Source organism: Rhodamnia argentea, chromosome 1, assembly GCF_020921035.1.
Source record: "Rhodamnia argentea isolate NSW1041297 chromosome 1, ASM2092103v1, whole genome shotgun sequence".
Classification (NCBI taxonomy): domain Eukaryota; kingdom Viridiplantae; phylum Streptophyta; class Magnoliopsida; order Myrtales; family Myrtaceae; genus Rhodamnia; species Rhodamnia argentea.
In genome coordinates, this window is record NC_063150.1 from 37,061,812 (window position 1) to 37,078,225 (window position 16,414).

The 16,414-nt window shown below is 38.7% G+C and overlaps 1 protein-coding gene across 2 annotated transcripts; it reads left to right on the plus strand.

The window, feature by feature from the left end:
- Positions 1-424: 424 nt before the first annotated feature.
- LOC115755116 (tetratricopeptide repeat protein 27 homolog) lies at positions 425-15,663 on the plus strand. Of its 2 annotated transcripts, none has more exons than XM_048282155.1 (20): positions 425-927; positions 1,125-1,254; positions 1,954-2,285; positions 2,724-2,805; positions 3,148-3,451; positions 4,327-4,385; positions 4,729-4,818; positions 5,088-5,179; positions 5,518-5,616; positions 5,703-5,780; positions 7,184-7,268; positions 9,192-9,250; positions 9,360-9,429; positions 9,558-9,649; positions 11,633-11,695; positions 11,797-11,863; positions 13,602-13,838; positions 14,509-14,625; positions 15,024-15,108; positions 15,281-15,663. In XM_048282155.1, the coding sequence occupies exons 1-19, from the start codon at positions 515-517 to the stop codon at positions 15,078-15,080; spliced, it is 2,526 nt and encodes an 841-aa protein (XP_048138112.1). In that variant the 5' UTR covers positions 425-514; the 3' UTR covers positions 15,081-15,108; positions 15,281-15,663. The 2 variants fall into 2 exon arrangements, with proteins under 2 accessions (XP_048138112.1, XP_030550271.2); XM_030694411.2 differs by having other exon boundaries at positions 427-927; positions 14,956-15,108.
- Positions 15,664-16,414: the final 751 nt, after the last annotated feature.

Here is a 16,414-nt window from a genome sequence, read left to right on the forward strand (position 1 = left end):
TGAATTCTTATTGTTCTCGCCGGATTTGTGTCGATCCAGGAGGTTTTTGAAATGCCTCTCTTTCCACAGAGGCAGAAAATGTTATCTAGTCATCTCTGTCTCCCTCTCAACTTCATCTGTCATACCCTCGTCGATTGATTTGGTGCTCTAGTAGGTGCATCAATGGGGATCTTGGTTCCCTTACTGAAATTTTTCGTGCTTGCCGGACTTTGGGGCGATGTGAGAAATTTTTCGTGCAATTCAGGGGTCAATTTGGAACAGACGACGTTCGTGGGGTGCTTTGAGAACCTGCGTGCAATCTCGGGTGGGAAACTGGAATTTTACCTTAAAAAGGTGAAAATACTACACTTTCAATTTTTTTTTTTTCGTTGGTCGAAGAAAATGTCGTAATGGTTAAAACACCTGCAGAAGCTTCCCAATCATGTCCGATCATTATATATAAACCTCTCTTAAACCCTCCCCGACTCGGCGAAACTCCTCTTCTTCTTCTTCTTCTTCTTCTTCTTCCCCAACGATGTGCGATTCTGACCTCGCGATCCTCCGCGAGTATGAGCTCCGCCTCCTCCGTTGCACCCTCCCTCCTCGCACTCCTCCTCCTCAAACTCCATCTCCGCCTTCCGTTCCGAATCACCACCTCCACGCCCTCATCCACGACCTTCTCCTATCCATCGAGGCCGGCGAGTATCACGCAGCTCTGCTCAACTCCGATGCCCTCCGCCTCGTCTTCAACCTCTCCGCGAGTACCCTCCCCGACCTCTCCGACTCCACCGAATCAGCTGAGGCTGTCTACTCCGATTTGATTGACCGAGCCGAGTCGTTTCTCGTGAACGTGTCGGGCAATGAGGCGGAGAGTGGTTTGAGAGTTGTTCTCGTCTTGTGTGTGGCTGTGGCGGCGCTTTTGGTCTTCACTCAATGTAACATCACCGGGTGAGTCCCATCGGCGTCTCCTCGCTAATATAATGTGGAACTCGCTAGTTATTTATTATATTTTTTTATTGAAGAAATGCCAACTTATCGGTGGGTAAATTGCGCTGAAGGTTCCTTAGTTATGGGCGAATTGCATTTAAAGACCTGATTTTTCAGTTCCAGAATTGATAAAGGTTTGATGTTTATGTAAAATCCAGACCATTGAAGGGGTTTCCCAAGTGTCCTTTGCCATTGGATGTGGAAGAATATGTGGAGTGGGACAATTGGGCCCGTCATCAGCTCATGTCTGCAGGTTCTGATTTGCTCGGAAAATTCACTCATCTTCAGGTGGGTTTGTATTTGTCTGCTTGTATGTTGTATGTGACGCTGTGTATTTAACTCGTTTACATCGAGTGTGTAATATCTCTCCCCTTCTACATGCCTTGAGGCTGGAACTTGGTTTTTCTGGTGATACGACGAGGAGAGTCATCACTATTCCTTGTCCACATTTATGCAATGTACTAAACATACTATGCCCTGTCTCTAGCCATTAAATCAACCAATGTACAACTAGTAAACTTTAAAAGCAACTCTCATGGGAAACTAAAAGATACTCTTTCGTCTAGGTGGGTGTGCACCAGTGTGTGTACCTGCGTTTGTTGACATGGCAACTGCATATGGTGGTGGTTGTTAAACTTGAGCGCACCAGTAATTGTACTTTTACATCTTAACACTTTACTTAAATGATGAAAGCTATCTTAACACAACGAACTTCATACTTTCTCATGTTGAAACTAATGAATGACGATGAAGGAAAATCTGTAAGTGGGTGAAGTATTAATGCCATTGAATCTCCTCAATCCCTGACAATTACTTCTCTTTGCATAAGTACACATTTTACAACAAAGTTACACTATTTCCTTTTGTAATAATAATGATATGCTATTAAAAAAACGTGATTCAACAAAGGAATTTTTCTGTATTTGATTTTCCAGCTATCAATTTCTTGACCTATGTTTTTTACTTAGTTTCTCTTCTGGTTGATAGTACATAGTCCTTGCTAAGATGTTGCTTGTGAGGACAAAGGACTTGTCAGTTCATGGCACTATAGCTTCAGTGGATGGACTGCAAAGCATGTCATGGTGGCTGGCCCGTGTACTATTTATTCATCAAAGAGTATTGGATGAGAGGTCTTCTTCTTTGTTTGATCTCCTGCATGTCTTTGGTGCTGAGAGTTTGCACCATTTTGGTAATTTAGAGAAGGTATCTGGTTACTGGGGTCCCAAGTTAGGTGATGATGAAAAAAAGGCAATTGTATCAATGGTCCATCTAGAAGCTGGTATGATGGAACATAGCTATGGAAGGATTGATTCTTGCAGGTGAGTTTTCAATTTTTTTTTTTTTTCCATTTTACACTTTGAATTGTCATTAACCAAGTTTTCTATGAGTGTTACATGTTTAGCTCATGTTGTAATACTCTTTAAATAAAGTATGTTGTTCTTAATTTTTCCTAAAAGATGAAATCTTTTACAGTGTTTGAGTAATGATATTTGGCTGCTCCATGCTTTTGATTAAATTCTCTAAAGGTGTATAGATCTAGCAATAGACTTCGAATTCGTTGGTGACATGGGATTGCTTGTAATATCATCCTAAAATTGTCAGCAACTTATGTCCTACTAGCGCATTTTCTTGTGCAATTAGGGGTTTTAGGCTGAGGCAATATGACCAAAGTCTCCATCCCTATGGATCTATTATTGAACTTTCTAAAGGTATGATGTTGATGCAGTATGTGTGCTGATGATTTTCGTCATCAATAGGCATCATTTTGATTCAGCGGAAATGGCTGCTGGGCTTCAGCTCTCAGTGACTGGGGTTCTTGGATTCCGAACTGCACATCAGGTGAGTAGAAGTGCTGCTAATGTCCATGTTGCTTATCATGGACATTAGCATGGCGGAACTTGTTTCACGGGAACTGTTTTGGGACCCATGCTTGAATGGCTGTGATGCATCATTTGTGATGCTCTATTTCCTCTAGGATTACAGAATTGAGATAATTGGTGTTGCTATCTGAACATTCTATTGTTGTCCCTTTTTCTACTTAATATATAGCTGGGTTTTTTGTCTCTTGAAATTTTTCTGAAGAGGGAGCAGTTGGAACGTTACATAATCTTTTGCCTGGACTGAAGTGGGTTTGCATCTCTTTATAACTTTCTTTCCATTTTCTTCAATATTTGATCCTAGGTAGAAGCAAAAGCACAAAGGGTACTTGTTACAAACGTAAGCTCATTGGACGATGGAGATATAGAGCCGTTGAGGAGGCTTGGTGAAAATAATTCGAGATCACTGCAATATGCCACATGTGAGACCTCTGATGTCTTGATGACTCCTAAATTGTTAGAGAATAATCATGGTGATGTTGAGAGTGCTGTTCAAAGCGTTCAGAATGGTAGTGTTGCGGCTCTCCCATTGCATGCATTCCAACAAGCAGTGATCCTGGCAAAATGCCTTCTGATAGAAAGGAGCTCTCGGCAGGATGATATGCAAAGTAATGTTTTGACCATGTACTCCTTAGATCATCTGTGGGTTGCAAATGTTCCTCTTTTGTTTGGTCTCAATGTTGAAAATTTGGCCTTTACTTAACTACATAATCATGTATTCTTGGTACATCGGCGCAGAAATTGTACATCCTTTGAGAATGTTTACGATATGCATATATTGTGAGGTTATGCACAGACAATTTAAACCATCGAGCCATTGATGCACAGAAAGAGGCAGTGCACTGGAAAGATCAAAAGAGAATTGAAAGTAGAAAATGTTAATATACTTGATATTTGAGCTGTGAATACTGGTGGGAGTGCATCATGCACACATGTTAGTGAAAAGTAAAAGAGTTTGGTTTAGGAAATAGTTCTGGCGCTGTGAACCTGACTTCGTGGGACTTCGAAACCAATCCGCTGATTTTTTGTTGCACTAGGTGGACGGTCCTAGTCAGGTAGTTGATGAGGCTAGCATATGTTATAAGTACAATAAAAATAAAAATAAAAACTAAGTCACATCCTAATGCTTGACCCTTGAGTACTAACATCTGGATGCCTTTTTCTAGACTCAAAATTACAACAGTGGCACTTTATTGGAAAAACCAATTATGAACAAAGTTGTATGTTATTTACCTCAAAAAAAAAAAAAAAAACCAAAGTCTATGTTGAAAATGATAAATCTACTGTGCAATTTGATGAAAAGTATCATTTAGTTTGCATGTTTTCACATATACAAACATTTTCTGACCGGCATCTACTAATTTGGCGACTCATTGCCATATTTTACTTGAAGTCCACCATTATCCTAATTGATATGGTAGTTGTATGTTCATCTGAAATATGTAGGAGCTACTTTTTTTGGTAACTTCCTTTTTGATTTCAGGATGGGATATGGCTCCATACATAGAGACAATTGATTCCCAGCAGTCTGTGTGTTTCATTGTGAGTCTAATTTTACTGTGTTGTAATTTTGCTGCATATGGTAAGGCCCTGGTGCCAAGAATGTAGGATCCTGCATATACAAAAAGAGAGATCTTTATTCTACTGTTATCATCTTTATTCCAGTTCGGCCATGACCACCTATTGATAATATATTCAAGACGTCGTGCTCTTTACTTGTTTTTATGGAAGCCATCTCTTGTTACTAGTCAGTAGTTGGTCAATGCATATTTTGTTGTTGTATTTCTGTAGAAGATCAATCTTTGGCCATCCTGTCTAGATTTCTGGTCACATATTGGTTTGTGTCCAATAACTTAATTTAATCCTTCCCCCTCTTTCATTTCAGATACGTTGCTTCTGTGACATATTACGTATACAATGGGAGTCAACTCGTAGTCGCACAAAGGAACGCGCTTTGGTGATGATGGATACTTTGGTATAAAGCATCTATTTGACTGAGCTCGTTTTTCCTTTGAATAATGACTTCTTAATTAGATCCGTTCTACGTTGACCTCATTTTTTAGAGCACTAGCAAAAGATCTGTGGATTGATCTATCACTCACCCGTTCTATAATGATGTCTTAATTAGATTATTAAAAATGGCTCTCTTTTGTCCTTTTGTTCTTTTAAGTCATAATTTGATGTCTGCCTACTTCGTATTGGCCTTTTTGTTAATTCACCACAACCGTGGTTTAAATATTTCAGGTTAAGGGTGTGTATGAGCCTTCTCCACAAGTTGCCGAGAGGATGTTCTGTAGCTTTGGAGTATATATGCCCACTATTCCTGCACTTCGAAAGTATGATTAATTATTCAGTCAAGTAAATAGAAGGCTTTGAATATACATATTTTCTGGCAATGATGATAAGCTCATTTACTGTTGTGTCCATTTTTAGGAGGAAGATGCAGACATGCAGATATCTGTGTATTCATGTTTTTAAATTATAAATATTTGTCTGTCTGGATCCATATATGCATTTGTGCGTGACCATCATGTGTATATACAACTTTTTTTCATTTGCATGATTTTGTAACTCCAATATATGTTAACCAGGAAAATCAGAAAATTGACAATAGCATTTTTTCTACTGCACTTTGTGTGAGAACTTATGGTGCCTTTTTCCCTAATTTTTCCAGGGAATATGGTGAATTTTTAATAAGGTGTGGTTTAATGGGAGAGGCAGTCAAGATATTTGAAGATCTTGAGTTGTGGGACAATCTTATATACTGCTATCGGTATGATATGATAGCTATTGTTGAGAAGTGAGTATTTTAATATGAGGTTCACTTCCTATTTGACACTTCATTGATTTTTCTTTCAGTTTGTTGGAGAAGAAATCGGCAGCGGTAGAACTTATTAAAACCAGGCTCTCTGTCATGTCCAATGACCCGCGGCTATGGTATGTGGCTTAGATTTTGTTATTATGTCTTGATTTGATTAGTGTGGTGCGTTTTCTTTGCTTTTAGATTTTTTATGTCTGCCTATCAATGGAGATACCTGTCTTAGCTTTGTAGGAGGAAAATTTGTTGTAATTTTCTTGGCAGAAGCTATACTAAGTGTCCCTGGAAAAATCACCTAGTTTGAAGAGAGAAACTGCTTGGCCAATGCTTCCTTCAGGTGTGGCTTGGGTTGCCTCACAGGAAAGCCACATAGGGCAATGAGGGGGTTACATACCCACCACTAGGCTAATGACTTAAGCAAAGACCAAATGAGGCTAGTCTTCCACTCTCAAGTGATTTAGTGAATCTCATTGGAGTTTTCAAAGTTTGAATTGTTGCGTTTAGATTCTCTTGATTTAATGTAGGTCGTAATGTTGTTAACTTAATCTTGTTCAGATGGTTGCACTTTTTACGATCACAAAGATATTTTTCCAATTGGTTTGGGGGGGGGAGGATTTTCCACATTTGGACCGAGTTAAACTTTTTGGACGGACAAATAAAGTTCAATAATGTGCTTCGAGGGGGCGTAATCCTTGCATATGAAAGCCTGTCAGAACAGAGTTTACCTCCATTTTGCGTGGCTGTTTTTTGTTGGTTATTGGATATATATATATATATTTTTTTTTTTGAGATGGTATGGTCCAATGAGCATATTTATCACTTTGCCTAACCTGAAAACGATTCTTTAGAGTTAGCTAGGGCAAGGATAATTAGTCAGTCTATTCGTCTCTTTTCCGAAAGAGTTTAGCTTGGCTTCCTTGTTTGTTAAATCTTTAAAATCATGCCATGCCTGTAGTTCCTATTCCACCATGCTCTGACGACACAATTAATACCAAAAGCCCCATGAGCAACTTCCTGTAAAGCCCTTGCCTTCTACAGCCCTTTGTTTTTTTCTTAAACTTATGTCCTGATGCAATGTGCTGTCAATTGTCAGCTTATGTGTCTTGCTTATTTCGATGAGATACATGTTTGATGGGCTTCTGTTTTTCAATATACATCCCAGGAAATTTGTCATAATTAGACAGTAGACTCAAGTACTTGTGGTTTTTCAATGTGTTAGGACCTGTTTAAACTTTCTCAGCATTTTCTCAGTTCAGTGGCGGCGAATGTCGTGTAGGACTGACAGTGTGAGTGCAACACGTGTCACTTTAGTTTTTAATTATCTTTCTAAACTAGCGCGGCCAACCATGTCTACTTATATGTTTTTACTTGTTTTCTGAACTTTCTAATCTAGACATAATTCCGGTTGTTTCCTCTTGATTTATTAGTTATGCGTGACATAGCAAGTTGCTTAGCTTCTGCTTAAAATTTTGTTAATCATTGCTGATTTATTGCTTGACTTTGTTTTTATTTTACTTGCTAGGTGTTCATTGGGTGATGTGACAAATAGTGATGCCTGCTATGAAAAGGCACTGGAAGTTTCAAGTGGTAGATCTGCTCGAGCTAAGGTAACATTTGCATTACATTTTGTTAATGCCATGATGTTAATGCCAGAGTTGTTCAGTTGTTAGGTCGAGGAAGCCAAATACATCTTAGGTTTCAAAGTGATGGCATAAGCAGTGGTAATGCATGCTGTTTTAGGTATAGTGAGAGTTAGATCAAAGAAATTTGAAAGAAATGAAGAACGTATCTTGATATCATATTTTTGCAATAAGAACCAAATGTCCAGATCTGGAGATGAAAAGAAGGACTAATGGTGTACCCCTTTACCTCACCACCCATTCCAATTTACTTAGAGATTTTTTGCAACTCTCTCTGTATCACAAGAAGAACAAAATGAATTACGTGTAAAGCATTGAGCTTCGTGGTAGCCATTTGTGCAGTTCAGGCCATAGACACAATACTCTGTTTGAGATTTGGAAAGCAGGCTTTGTTTCATGCTACTCTTCCGATTTGCTATGGTAGAAATCACCTTCCAATACGAACTGTTTACACTCTGATTTGTGTGGAGGAATATTTTTCATCAAAATAATATATAATTTTGTATGTAACTGTCTTTTTGTTCCACTATGCCTTGAGCATGTTATATTTTGCTCCGATTATGCAAACAGAACATTCTAGGCATGCTTTTCCGGATTTTAGATAAGGAATGGTCTGTGTTGTCCTATATATTTTAATGCGCTGGAGCAAAGTCCCTTATGTAGCAGTAAGAAAAATCTAGAATTGTTGATGTCTTGCCTGCCTTGCCTTAAAAATAAACGGTTTTCTTGAATCCAGGGAGTTAGGGACCGGTTGGACTTTCTTAAATAGTAGTAACCTCCTCTATGCTGCAGAGCTCTTACCCTTATTTTGTTTTTTTGTAAGCTAATTAAGGAAATTCATTAAGAAAGGTGCTCGGAGGGTGCCAGTAGTACCCCTATACAATTAACACAGAGAGTCTACCGATTCTAACAACATATGAAAAGTGGTTTAAAGTAACCCAAAGACTCAGAATATCTAACCATCTTATCTTTACATCAAGGAAACTAGACTCTACTCTCAGGTGGCAGGTGGCCTGAAGTTTCTCTCCAATAACAAATCCCGAAAATGATGCTGGAGGAATATTAGCTAGGATCAATCTCTTTCTCTTTGTTTTTCGCAAAAGAAGTTCCCTGGCCTGGAGTAGTTCTTTAAGTGTGGAAGCCTCGACTAATGAATACCTAAAAGTCCCAATGCAGCATTCACAGTTGTCTCATTCTGGGAAATGAATTAGGATGTGGTCAACTTAGAGAAGCGTCTATTCACTAGCTGAAGACCTCTTCTGAGAGTTGTCAGTTGTTAGAATACTCTCCTGTATAACCTCCAAAAAAAGGAAAGCAGCTTTGAGAGGCTGACTCTTAAAATCTATTTCCATCTAAAGCAGGATATCTCCAGGGCTGGTTGCACTATAAGAGCCAGGCAGAACGTGTTGGTCGAAAAGGTTCCACCTGAGGTCAGGGTCCATTAGACTTTGTTGTCCCACTGATCCAGTCATGTGGACAAAGGGGACATTCCATTGGGTACCACTTGCATTAGTGAAGTGGAAAAGCACTAATAGCACCCTCCAGCATTGTGGCTAGCATGAAGAGGATAGGAAAAAAGTTCTTTGAAGGAAGTGGTCGTTCCAAAAGAAATAGAGGATCCATCTCCGACCTTGTACTCAATGAAGCTTGAAAAATATAGGCCATTCATTCCTAGCACATTTCCAAAATCCTTCTCCTTGTCCATGGTCTACTCGTATTAAGCAGCCACCCAAGATCATTAACTCCAGATGTGTTGCGACAAGCCCCCTCCATAACTGGTCTTGCTGATTCATAAATCTTGAAGCCATTTTCCTAGATGGCTTCTCTAAACTGCTAGTTTTTGTTAAGGTTTTCCTTTTTTTTTTTTCCCTTTTTTGTTTTAAATGACAGAGGTCCCTTGCTCGAAGTGCATACAACAAAGGGGACTATGGGAAATCTGTGGTTTTGTGGTAAGTCTATATGTGTGCTTTACCTTTTAGTTTCAATTTTTGTATAAATTTTGGCCTCTATCCCATGGGTGACATGTCATGCACTGATTTTACCATTGTTCCATCTTAGGGAGTCTGCAATGGCCTTGAATTCTTTGTATCCAGATGGCTGGTTTGCGTTGGGTGCTGCAGCTTTGAAGGTATTTTGTGTTGGCATGGTTTAAGACCAGTTTGATTTGCATATAATGTTTTATATCCTGTAGGTATTGTTCTTTTCTTAATTAAACATCTCTTTAGTATTCAATCTGGTTTTCTAATTTTGATACAGGCGAGGGACATTGAAAAGGCTCTTGATGGGTTCACTCGTGCGGTTCAACTTGATCCTGACAATGGGGAAGCTTGGAACAATATTGCTTGTTTGTGAGTTTCTTGTCAATTTTTTTTTTACCCTTCTTGTCCACTGGTTGTTGCGTCATATCTCATTTTTCTACCATATCACAATCCGAGCAGTGAATGGTTGATTGAATACATATGCTCTGTGGCACATTTCTATTTTTCCGGTGGTAAGATCTCTTTGGGTTTGAATTTAAGCCTCTTTCCTTTTTTTCTGCCCTGCTGGCCTCGCAGTGGTACCCGTTTGTATTGTCACTCTTTGGATAATTTCTCGCATTATTTTGCTACCAATTTGGAAATTGGATGGTCTTACTAGTTGGATGTATCACATATTATGTTTTCACCTGCGTTTTTCAGAAAGGGACGAAAGGAAATTATCTCCTATCTTTTATTCTAAGCATGGTGTCCTTTCTAAGGAAAGTCACTTACCTATTTGTTCTTGCTTCCTTGTGAGTAAGTACCGTTGCTGACAAGGGAGCTTAGTGAGTTTTTCTAGATTTCTTGAAAATGGTCCAGGTGTAAAAGCCTATTAATTGCTTTAAGACATTGACATGTTTATAACCGATGAACTTTGTTAGAAAATCCCACCAAAAGACTTGACTGGTAGAAGGAGCCTATATGAGCATAATGCCCATTGAAACCTCATAGACAAGTACTGTGGGATACATTAATGCCTCTTCTCATCTGCAAATGGGACTGAGCACATCACATGATGGTAGAGAGCCTCACACCCAAAATATATCTTTGGCGACACCTGACTCTTATTCCATGTAAGAATGTTCAACCAAAAATTTAAGCGAATAGGTGGAGGGACAATGCATGCATACAAGTCCATTGAAACCCCATAGACAAGCATTGTAGGATACTTTAACAAACTTTATGGAGGATAACTAGCTTTCAAGAGTGGATGGAGAAGGATGCGTGAAGAAGGATTAAGATTAAAGCATGTTAGTGCAGTAAAGCGCTCCCCAATTTCAGCTTACTCATGGAGATAAGATGCACCTAAATGGGTGCATTTTAAACGGTATGCGTAGCATATGCCTATGGAATCTGGATATAATTTATTCTTTATTGCATGAAGGCTATGATGTCAATAAGGGAAGTAGCGTATCTGCACTTTTGTGAATATGGAGTATATGTTTGGGAACTCCCTTATTATTTGCACGAATTATACCTCACCTATGGCCATTATGGTCTTTAATAGTTAGATGATAGTTTGTTTGCCCCCCATGAAGTAACAATCATTATCACTCTAACTATGGCAATTTGCATGGGGTTTAGGAATGCAATTTCTTTTTCTTTTTATTTTTATAGGTAAACAAAAACACTACTGTGGGGCTCTAAGAGGGTGCAAACCCATAAATAAAGAGAGCTCATGACCAAAAGAGCTCGGCTAAAAGACAAATCATCTGCAATATCACTTAAAACATTCACATACTCGCATGTTTTCTGCCGCACCAAAAGTGTAAGACTTTCTGCAATAACAAGCGTCAGAGGTCATTTCTCTGACGAAGGCTCTCTTATTCCTCTCTTCCCAAATCAACCAAAAAACATGAGGGATTGAGGAAATCCTTTCTTTTTTTTAACATGAGGCAAAAGAAGACCTTGTCAAACTGATAATTTTTGTACAGTAGGTCCTCCTATAAGCCAAGATAGCCAGTGCAGGCTTAAGAGGTCCCTCAGATCATTCTTGTCCACGGACAGTGAAGGAGATGTCTCACGGTCTCTGCCTCTCTTTTGAGGAAAAAAAAAACAGCATCTATTGACCAGCACAATTCCTTTTTTGTGGATACCATTTCTTAAATACTGCATAAAGGAACTGGTGTCAATAGAGGAAGAAGTCTGTGCTTCCCATATGTTTGCTAACGCCCTTATGATTTGTAGGAATTGTATTTGTGTCTCATTTGTTGTGGTCTTTAATTGTTAGATGCTAGTTTGTTTGTTCCTCATGAAGTAATACACATGGTATTCTCTTACTATGTAAATTAAGATGAGTTCGTATATTTGCAGGCATATGATCAAAAAGAGAAGCAAAGAAGCTTTCATCGCATTTAAGGAAGCCTTGAAGTTCAAGTTAAGTCCGTTCTCTTTTTTAGTATTGTTCGGATTTCTTCAACTGCAGGGTCAACTGTGAAAGATCAAGAAATTAAAAAAAAAAATTGCTCTGTTGGCAGAAGAAACAGCTGGCAGTTGTGGGAGAACTTTAGTCAAGTCGCCTTTGATGTCGGTAATATCAATCAGGTAGAAATTGTTTGCATTCTGCTGCCCCATATACTAGTAGTTATCTGTAAGCGGGTTCTATATGCTTGAAACATACCAATTGATTTTAAAATTTCTATCAAACCATGGGGCAGCTTCCTTTGACAAAAAAAAAGGGGGCAGCTTCAGCAGTTCAGCCTATGGATGATTCATGATTCTGAACATAGTTGAAGGCTTTCTCACTCTTGCACTCTAGTTGGGTTGTGCCAGGTCTGTTAGAGAGGAACTCGGCCTGGTCTGGACTTAATTCTTGTTAAGAAAAATCAAAAACTTAATTGTTTTTAAACTCCGGTTCCATTCTTTGAGTTATCTTGAAGGAAAGAAATAGGCGGGCCTTTAAAAAATAAGGAAAGTTTTATATGTGGAAAGAATACTCGGGTTTCCACCTTATTCTTGATGCATTGTGGTGGAGCTCTTCTGACAGTCTTTGGATATCTTAGATATGTTTTAGCTTCTAGGTTGTGAATAGGAGGCACCTCCTTGGTGCTCCGTAAATATAAACATGTGTTTTTCTAGCTTATGGTTGTCTAGTCTAATATATTGGGGCATTTCTTCAGTGCCCTGAGCAGGGATATGGGAAAATTCTGTTGCCTTTATTGTCCTCCATCTTTACCTCACGTCCATTGTTACCAATAAGTTGAGTTAGTGAACCTTTACGAGTATAAATAAGCAATGCTAGGAATACGATGGCATTGGGCAAACTTACTTCAACTCTTGATACTATTACCATTCAAAATGTTGCACGCAACATAGAATGAGTGCGTAAATTAGTTCGCTATTATTTTGAGGGGAATTAATAATGTCCACTATGAAGTAATTTGAGGATGGTGATTACTAGCGCATTGACCAAATTCCAGATAAGTTTAAGTGGTAACCACTGAAAATCGAATTTTGCAGTTTTGTTCATGTCCTAGTGACATATTTCAAAACTAGTAGAATTGTATTGGCACTGGTTATAGCAGTTATAGATTTTTCCGATTAAGCGGTTCACGGCATTGTAAGGCATATATGCCAAACTCATCATTTTAGGTGTATCATGGGACTCTCTGCTCGAGTCTACGGGGTGCATCTAAAAAATGTAGTTGAAGTCAATCTTGAGTATTTTCATCCCTTGTTCCGATTTTGTTGTACCTGATCAACAAATTTAGCATTCTCTTGACCAATCTCTTAGAATTCATCTGGCAAGGACAAGAAATTTACACATCTCATGCGAGCCATATATAGAACCTTCAACTATATATGGGTTGAGTCATGAAATTATATAAAGGTGCTGGATGATAACAACTTAAGCAACATGGCATTCCATTCAAGAAAAAAATGCATGCGAAGACTAGTGAGAATTGGAAAATAATACAAAATTAGTTTGATGAAAATCTCATTGTAGATGATTAAAAAAGTTCCTTGATCTTAAATAGCGCTACTTTATTCTATTCATTGTGAATACCTATTACTGTCCCTTTAACGTGACCAATGTGCCTGCCTTAGTTGGAAGGGTCATGTTCTGGTGCCTCCCGTGAATTCTGCTTGACTGTATGATTTAGTCTCTTCACTTGTCAAATTTGCATTTTCCAATAGTAATATAGCTAAGAGAGCATGGTGCTTTGTACTGCTGACAAACAAATTTTATTAAAAAACCCTCTTGCTCTCTTGATTGAAATGCAATTAGTCGGAGCAATCTTTTACTAAAATGAATACTACATTCTTTTGCTTTTCCTCTTAGGCTTTGGAAGCTACACAGATGGTACTGAAAATGACAAACAGTAAAAGAGTAGATGCTGAGTTATTAGGGAAAGTCACTGAAGAGATAGAAAAAAGAGCTGGATGTTCTACCGATCAAAATCAATCTCCTGATTCCGATGCAGAGTTGGCTAACGAGTCTGGATGTACTGATCCTCAGACTGGGATACTACGGCAAACTGAACAGTTGGTAGACTCTCTTGGAAAGATTTTACAGCAGGTTCGCTATTTTTTACTCAGCACTTCGTTCATTTCAACCTCTGAATTGAAAAGCATAAATAAACAGCCAAAGCAGGCGTACTTTTTGCTGCGACTTGTCGCTGGTATCTATCCAGAACGTACTCTGGATTGTGTATAAATCTTGAGAAACCAAGTCTTTTATGACTTGTCACTCCTTGCCCAAGCCCTCAATCGTCAAATGATATTTATCTTTTCATAAGATGGATACCCCGACATTTTTATTATTTTCAAGCTTGATTATCTACATTAAACGTTAACTGCTCATATGACATCAATTTCCAACTACTTGGCATGCTTCATGTTATGGTATTTTACAAATGAGTTAAATGAGGTTAAATCTATGTGCTCATTATGCCATATTGTTCATGTTTATAGAAATCCACTATTACGTCTCCCTTTCCTGATCTAATCCCCTGTTTGACAATTTCCATTTGGTAAGAACCAGACAAATGTGCATTTGATGCCGTGAAACTGTACTGCACATACCAGCTAAATGATGACTAGAGCTTTTGAGATCATAATTATCCAAATGTAAAGTTTTTAGGGTGAAAATTAAATGATGCTTCTGTAATCATTTGTAACAAGTACTGAGATGAGAAAAGATGATTATTTGTTGTAGATTTACATCTGGTTAATCTCTTTTAATACAGATAGTCCGAAGTGGTGCGGGAGCAGATATGTGGGGGTTATTTGCAAGGTGGCACAAGATGAAAGGAGATCTTGTAATGTGCTCTGAAGCCTTATTGAAGCAAGTTAGGTCGTATCAGGTAGTCTCAAGTACTGTCGCCAAGAGGCATCTAGTTGACTGCTTCTTATGGTAGTCCAGTGTTTTGGTTCTTGTTTAGTTTCAGTTTTGTGCTAAAACCAACCAAACTGGAAGTTCATTCTGGTATAATTGCCGATCAAACAAAACTACACTTTCCTTAGCCTGTTTCTAAATTACCTTGTTCATTTGATAAACTACTTCAAGAATAATTTTGATCCCATACGTCTTGGATCCATGGAGTCAATAAATTCCATAAGGTAGCTTCTCTCCATTCAATATTCTTTGAATGATCATATTGGAAATCTAAAATGTGATTCTCTCCATCTCTCAGGGATCTGAGTTGTGGAAGGATAGTGATCGGTTTAAGAAGTTCGCCTTGGCCTCTTTGGACCTTTGCAGAGTATATATGGAAATTTCATCATCTACTGGAAGCCGAAGAGAACTCCTTGCAGCTGAGATGCACTTGAAAAGCATCATTAGACAGGCAAGCATGCTGCATTGCCTACTGAAGTGACTTTAAGCTTCAGTTATTTGCAATTTGTAGTAGAGTTATTAAGCTGGGTTAATGAATTTAAACTGCTATCATTTATTCCAATAAGTTTGTTTTGGAATGGTCTGGTGGACAATCGCTGACATGGGTATTGATTTCAATTCAGGCTGGAAACTTTCTTGACACCAGAGAATTCTCTGATGTCCAATGTTGCCTCGATGATGTGAAGAAGAAACTTCAATCTGATTCTGTTGCTTGAGGGTTGGACAGCTTCTTGAAGGCGTGCTCTCCTTTCTGAAGGTTCTATGATAATGTTGGTCAATGTGGTGCTGTCCTTTTGTACAGTTGTAACAAGTTGGCCATCACTATAATGAGTGCATTCGTTCACTATATTCTTGTCATGATATGTAAAACTACTCGGTATTACACTCATCAGACGTCTGTTCCCATGTAAATAGTCTTCATGAAGTGAATTATCGAAAATTTGCCGAATCAGGTTCAAGTCGTCCAGGGTACCTTCTAATAACAGAGGAAATTCGATTTGGACTCACATGAAAAAGGATTCGATGCTTCGATCTAGTATTTTTGTTGTTTGACCCTCTGCCATTGAAGTTGTAGAGATATTCCTATTATGGTCCTTCCTTTAGTAGAAATTGCTCCATATGGCTGACCATTGATTTATGAGTTCCATGATGTATGGTTTGATCTGATAATTGGCCAAACCATGCACAAATAAGCAAAATATCAGACTGGTGATGGTGGCGGCCAGGTTTGGCCGAGTGCTGAGTAGGCTTCTCGTGTAAAATATGTTGTCTGGTAAAAAGGGACAACCCAGGCTGTAAGAAATTCTTCTCGCAGCTAACATACTAACGGATCTGCTAGTTGCAGATAATGTATGGGTTGGAAGAGTACAAATATGGAATGTTAAGTCTGGCATGAAAGACTGTCGAGGTTATTTTTGTAACAGCTTTCTTTTTGTAAACAACGTTGTAGTTTCAGTGTTATCTTTTTGGATCATCGACAGTTTAGCTGGCATCATCATTCTCCAAGATCATTGAAACATCAGGCGGCTGTCGAGAAAACCAGAGAAGATGATGACAGCATCAGATAGTTGTCCCTTTGGCTGCTCGTCCCATGCAAAGCCTGGTGACTTAAGTTCCCAGAGACCTTTCGACCAAAAAAAAAAAGGTTTGAGACCAGGCCTTCCCAGAAACCAGTAAAGAGGTCCATACCTCTCTTCTTCGATCCCACGACACCATCACACACGGACTTCACCTTATATTCACAATACAGCATTTAC